Source organism: Oryzias melastigma, linkage group LG15 (assembly GCF_002922805.2).
Source record: "Oryzias melastigma strain HK-1 linkage group LG15, ASM292280v2, whole genome shotgun sequence".
Taxonomy (NCBI): Eukaryota; Metazoa; Chordata; class Actinopteri; order Beloniformes; family Adrianichthyidae; genus Oryzias; species Oryzias melastigma.
This window is the reverse complement of record NC_050526.1, coordinates 3,627,665-3,634,414: the sequence shown is the minus strand read 5'-3', so window position 1 is coordinate 3,634,414 and position 6,750 is coordinate 3,627,665. Positions and strand designations below refer to the sequence as shown.

General features: G+C 37.7%; 1 protein-coding gene across 2 annotated transcripts in view; it reads left to right on the top strand.

Annotated features, from left to right (window-relative positions):
- The window catches only part of rgs17 (regulator of G protein signaling 17), a 23,848-nt gene extending 20,295 nt beyond the window's left edge, over positions 1-3,553 (top strand). The window contains exons 6-7 of one of the 2 annotated variants that reach the window (XR_002922042.2): positions 2,667-2,995; positions 3,145-3,553. Coding sequence is in view for 1 of the 2 variants with exons in the window: in XM_024298108.2 (XP_024153876.1) it covers positions 2,667-2,855 (189 nt within the window). In the remaining variant the exon portion in view is untranslated. Of the gene's footprint in view, positions 1-2,666 lie in introns of both variants that reach the window. The other variant, XM_024298108.2, reaches the window with a different exon arrangement.
- Positions 3,554-6,750: the final 3,197 nt, after the last annotated feature.

Sequence of the window (6,750 nt, the reverse complement as noted above, 5' to 3'; positions counted from 1 at the left end):
CGTTATCATGAGAAAACAAAGTTTTTTTGATCATTTTCTCTGAAACAAACGAGAAAAGAAAGTTTGTTTTCTTGAGAAAACAAGATAACTCGTTACGAGAAAACAATGTTTTTCTGATCATTTAAACGTATCTTGTTTGTTTTCTCGAGAAACTGTTTTCTCTTTTTTCGAGATAACAAAGGTCTTACTTGTTATAGCGAGATAATATCTTGTGGAAAACAAAGTTTGTTTTCTCGAGATTTCAAGATAACTGTTTATAACTAGAACACAAAGTTTTTTGATCATTCAAACCTATCTCGTTTGTTTTGTCGAGAAAAAGGAACTTCACTTTCTAAGAGATAATATCTCGTTATGACGAAACTTCGTTTTCTCAAGAAAACTAGATAAGATAAGATAACTCGTTATAACAAGAAAGTAAAGTTTTTTTTGATCATTTTCTCATGATAAAGAGATAATATCTCTTTAGAGATAATATCAAAACAAAAAATCAAGATAATAACTCAAAACGAGAAAACAAAGAGTTTTATCTATTTTTTCTTGTTTTTTGAAGAATTATTAACTGTGTTTGTCCAGAAACAAGTTGTTTTATTTATTGAATATTTCCTTGTTACTCGTGTTCTCGTGATGACGAGATATTGTCTCAAACAACGTTTTTTGATCATTTAAACCAAGTCGTTCGTTTTCTCGAGGACGAGAAGGCAAACCTTGTTTTGACGAGAAAACAAAATTAGTTTTCTCGAGAAAATGAAAAAACTCATTATAACGAGAAAACGTTTTTTGATTATTCAAATCTATCTCATTTGTTTTATCGAGAAACTCGTTATGAACAGAAAACAAACTTTGTTTTCTAAAGAAAACGAGAAGATTTGTTATAACGATAAAACAAAGTTAGTTTTTTGAGAAAACAAACTTAGTTTTCTAAGAGACAATATCTTGTTATCACAAGAAAAAAAAACTTGGTTTTCTCAAAAAAACAAGATAACTTGTTTTCACAAAAAAGTTTTTTATCATTTTTTCATCAAATAAACTTTGTGTTCTCTAAAAAAAACAAGATAATGACTCAAAACGAGAAAACAGAGTTGTATCTATTTATTTCTTTTTTTTTAAGAATGAACTTCTGTGTTTGTCCAGAATAGGGCTGCCACAAACGATTATTTCAATAGTCGACTATTCTCCGACTATTTTTTTCGATTAGTCGACTAATCGGTTCGTGCGGCGACTGGATGTAAAACATTCATCTTAACCATTATTATCCTTAAACTTGAGGTCTGTAAGCTATATTCTAACTAAAATAAAGACAATAGTTTATTAATCTTTTAATGAATCATGCAGGTTTTGTCCTTCATTTGTTTCTGGCATTAAAACAAGACTTAAATCAAATAATGCAATCCGAATCAACAACAGAAAACTCTTTCAAAACCCTGCAATTCTTTTTTTAAAGCTTTAAAACATATATTTAATAAAACATTTATAAAGTATTTCAAAAGCTATTAGCTGCGCGGTGAATGTTTCATAATCCGCTCTTCGAACCGGACGACGTGATCGCAGCGCGGAATATGAATGAAGCCTTGGACGAGCGGTTCACGTCCAGTATAAATTCATTATACGCGCCGTCCTCGCGGCGTTTGGTTAGAAGAGCGCAGATTATGAAACGTTCATATGCAGACAGAAGCGCCGTAGACACGGATCTCCTGCAGATCTTCTGGGTCATCTCCAAACAGCGCAGTAATGACAGCCGCGGCGGAGCTAGCTGTGTTACAGTTAGCGCCGATGTTAGCTTAGCTAGACGAAGCTCTCTGTTCAGCGTGATCAAACTCCGTCTCAACATGCTTCATCTTCAGGTGATCATTTATCGCCATAGTGCTCTCATGGAACACAAATTCTGTCGTGCAGAAATTACATTTGACACTTTTTCCTCTTTTATTTTCCTTTTGTTTCCCTCATTTTCGAGCTGTTATGAGACTACCGAGAACTTCCTGTGACGTCACTGCTGACCGGATTCGCAAGACTGCGCATGTGTGACAAAGAGAATGGAAGACCCCCGCAATAGAAGGCGCGAACCGTAGTTTTAAGATCAAAACAAGAAAAAAACCAAACAAAAAAACGACGCTTCGACGACCAAATTATTCGTCGACTATTTTAATAGTCGAATAGTCGTCGATTAGTCGAATAATCGTGGCAGCCCTACTCCAGAAACAACCTGTTTATATATTTAATATTTCTTTGTCACTCTCGAGAAAACAAGAGATATTATCTCAAACGAAGGTTTTTGATCCTTTAAACCCCTCGTTCGTTTTCTCTAGAAAACTCTTTATAACAAGAAGGCAAACCTTGTTAGATAAAACAAACTTCTTTTCTCGAGAAAACGAGATTATAACTGGTTTTCATCGTTATCATGAGAAAACAAACTTCCTTATCTTAAGAAAACCAAATAATAACTCGTTATCACAAGAAAACAAACTTGTTATTATAAGAAAACTACGTTTTTTAAATTATTATCTTTATTAACTTTATTTCTCGTGATGACAAGATAGTGGATCTTGTAATAAAGAGAAAACAATCAAAAAATAAAAAGTAGGGCAGGCCGTTTTTGGCTTCTGTAGTTTGGAGTATTTACCTTTAAAACGTCCCTTTCAATGAAACTCATCATCTTTGTGTTTCTCCAGGTGAGTCTGGACTCTCGTGTCAGGGAAGGAATAAACCAGAGCCTCGCGGAGCCCAGCAACGCAATGTACGAGGAGGCCCAACTCCAGATTTACACCCTGATGCACCGTGACTCCTTCCCCCGTTTCCTCAACTCCTCAGTTTACAGAGACCTCCTGGCCAGCAGGAGGCGCACCTGCCTCGACACTTAAACCTCTCCGTCTTTCGTCATCGCCATCGTACGCCAACGAAACCACTACTTAAAACTTTCAAGTTCTACAATGGTGCCAGAAGCTGGGTTTGGAGAATCTCTCACTGTTGTGACTGAACAGACTGATATCCAAGATGGCTGGTTGGTTTTGTTAATTTATATTTTTGAAGCAATTTCCATCCAGTTGTCCACTGGAGCCAGGTCGGCCTTTGCTGGCTGCTTTTTGGTCGGTTAAAGACCACGAATGCTTGCCAGTGATTGTTTTGCTAACAATGTGTGCTGTTCGTTAGGAAAAACCACGACCGGAGGAGATACGAATCAGTTTTTGACGGCCAACCGGATGGCCTGGATAATCTGGGACTCCTCGGGTCCTGAGGACAGAAGGAACGTGAGAGGCAGAAAGGACAAACTCAATGTTACCGTACTGTAATATTTAGACCTCATGCTTTTTACACTCTAAATCCTGGATTTACTCACTATCTTTCTAAATTTTATTTATTTATTTGATTCTATGGAATTCTCCAGCTTCGATAGCTGTTTATATTTGTCCACCTTTGGAACACGAAGCCCATGTGTTGGTGGGAATTAGGGCGTGTTGGCCCGGTAACCAGTAGAAACGCTGGCTCCGCATGCAGCTCTCTCCTCCTTTTCTCTGTTCTCTCGACACTGTAGCTTGATGATAAAAGCCGTGGACTGCAACCGTTTTTTTTAAAGAATATTGACTGAGGGACGGTGGAGCCGTACTTTTGTCTGGCTATTTTCAGCGAAGGGAAATAGTACACTTTAGCCAATTGTCACTGCAGTTTTTTAAATTGAGATGATTCTGCTTCAAAGGTAGCAGCTCTGACCCATTCTTCCGATCTATCCGTCCATCCGAGTACCTTCCTTTGTTTGGATTGTGTTACTGGGAGAAGTAAGGGCTAGAATTGTGGTTGGGCAGCTACGTCTATTTATTACTTTAAATTCTCTCCGCCTTTATGTATAAGGAGAAGGCGCTGCTGGATATTTTCTGGAAGGCAACCACAGTTCAATGAACAATCCCTACCTCCCATTCTTTTCCTTGACTTTGCTATATTAAAGTGCGACCATCGCAGCATGTGTGCTAGATTACAGAGCAAAAAAAACCTGAAAATGATATTCAGTTTTTAGATTTTAACTGAAAGAGATGCTGATAGGAGAGCATTTGCTAGAATCGTATATCATAGGAAAGGCTTTAGACTTTGAAAATAACTGCCCTGATTTTTGACATCCGCCATTTTGTCAACTTGGTGCCAAACATAACTTGCGAAGATGAGACCCGTCAATAGATCGTAAGCTATGTCCGAATTCCCACCCTAATCCCTAACGAATAATAACAAATATAGTCTAGGACTATATAGTGACCTAGATTTTAAAAGCGGTTCGGACACCAGGCTCACTACTTTTCTTTTGCTTGTCCAAACACTGGATATGACGTCACCGATTACACAAAGTGAAAATCGAATAAATACAAAGATTTTATGATGTCTATTTGTGACTCCACTGTGTTCTGATGATGAAAATGTGGATGGTTTGTTAAAAAAAAAAAAAAACATTTCAACATGTTTTTTTCGCAAAATTCTTCGACCGCAATGCATTGTGGTCTATATTCGCTAATGTAGTGAGCATCGATGCATGCTAGTTTTTCGCAAAGACTTCTGGGAAATTTCTAGCAACTAGATTTTGAAATTGTAGATTCGGACTGCACTAGCAAATGGCGAACACACTACACAGTGTGTAGGGAAGGATTTCGGACATAACCATAGAGTCAAAGCTGTTCTGTAGTTAGCCTATTGGTTAGCTACTCCCTTTCCAAGACTCAGCGTTTTTGTTTTGTTTTTTCTTTTTTTGGTCCCAAACCTGGAAAAGAGGGCTGGTACGATATTATTAACATGATAGTAAAATAGTAGTAATAAAACACACAAGCCTTTAAAAAAAATTAAAAAAAAAGCTCCCAATTTAGCATGGTAGCTGCTAGCATGTTTGTGCTAGTCATGCTAAGCGCCCGTCCACTGCCAGCCCTCGTCCGCTCTGGTTGTTTTTTCTAATCAGACTTTGACAGCATGTGATGATCATGAATATTTGTGTGTAAGGAAGATTTACTACACAAAAATACAACTGATTTAAAGTTGTGTTCCTTTTTTTTGCCAAATGTCCTGCTAACGTGTTTAGCATTTGAAAGGACACAATTTTTGTGTTCATTTGAACATATTCCTGGCCTGTGGATCTGCAGTAGGAAGTGCATGAAAACATGAAGCTGTTTTTTGTTTAATGAGATGAGCCTTTTGCGCTCATCAGTTTTGCCATTTCAAATAAGTCCGACCGCACGGTCGGTTTGGCGGTTAGCTTGAAACGGCGCTTCTCCTAGCTAACTGATGAAGGCATCCACGTTGCTGCCTCCTTTAACTACCTGTAGTACTTGTGCCAAGTTTGGTGTAGAGGAAACCTAAATGAAGAGAGTTCGGGACATTAAAGTGCAGCCGGATGAGTTTTGAAAAAATCACTCAACCACAGCGCCTTTTTTTAAATTGTTTTTGCTGCTGGAGGATTTTTTTTTTTTTTTGTTCCTAGCCGTTTGCATGTTTGCGTAGAATAACAAAATAATGGGAGAAAGATTTTTTTAATCTTCATTCCAGAAAATGACGTCAGGTTAAGCGTAAAAGTCAGCATGGAATCATGGGAATTGGAGTTTTTCCAGTCGGGATTTTTACCGATCAGAAAATTGGAACCTATACTCACTCCCCATCTTTTATAGTGTTTTTAATACAAAATAATCTGTTTACACTCTAACAATACAACTTCAGATATTTACGCAACAGAGTGATAATGCTTGACTGCTTTAGAGCTGAACATGCATGAGCCTAATTCGATCACTGGCAATTAAATAAATAAAGATTGGCAACAATAAAGACTCATTTCCACTCGTATTCCTCAGAACAGCTTTAATTTTCAGGAAATGCAAACATTTAAGAGGTTGCATTTTGGCAACTTTGTCTTTCTCCCGTCAACTACGGAAGCACTTATGCTGGAGAATCTCTTCTTTGCTCGGTGCCGTCGTGTCTCCTCGTTGTCTATTTATCCATTAACTGAGAATGTTTAACCAAGAACCAGATAATGAAATAATGGTGCAATCAAACCAAGTTTACATTTATAAATTGTGCGATACATGTACCGTCAAACACTCTGAAGAGTCAGACACCAGCAGCCAGCAGGTTTGAGGCTGGCGTTGGGTCTTTAGTTCCAAACTGGAAGCTGTTTTATTGGAGCAGATGCCCTAATTTTCTGCTCGTACCTTTCCTTCTTAATTTATTTAGACTTTTATGTAATGGAGAAAGTACGAAATTGTTTGTCTTTAAATATGTGGACTTGACTTGTAACGTCAATGATGTGCGACGATGTCATCACCATTGGCTGTATTTGAGAACTGGACAGAATGAGTGTAATGTCACCATAAAAAATGGCTTACTTCTGGCTCCAATGGAAAAAAAATATTTAGTTGCCATTTTTTTTGCGATACGGACATTGCCATGTTGGAACCAGAAATTGTCAGTAAGGAGTGATTGGTCCAAGTTGGTTTGATTCAATATTCCTATGGCAACCACCCTCGCCAATCAGGAGTGAGCTTGTTTGAAGGCCACACCCCTACTATTTAAAAGCGAGATCTGCCGAATTTTTCAAACGGTTCGAAAGTTCGATGTGAGATTTCATACTTTGGCCTAATCCGAATTCTTCCTCTACGGCTTCTCCCTACCCCTACGTTTAACCCTCCAAACGGAAACTTATGGAAAAATAGTGTTGTCAAATTCAGACGATGTTGGCACTTAGAAAATACATTACATCAGTCATGCAAAAACAAAAAGTAATTAATCACATTTTAA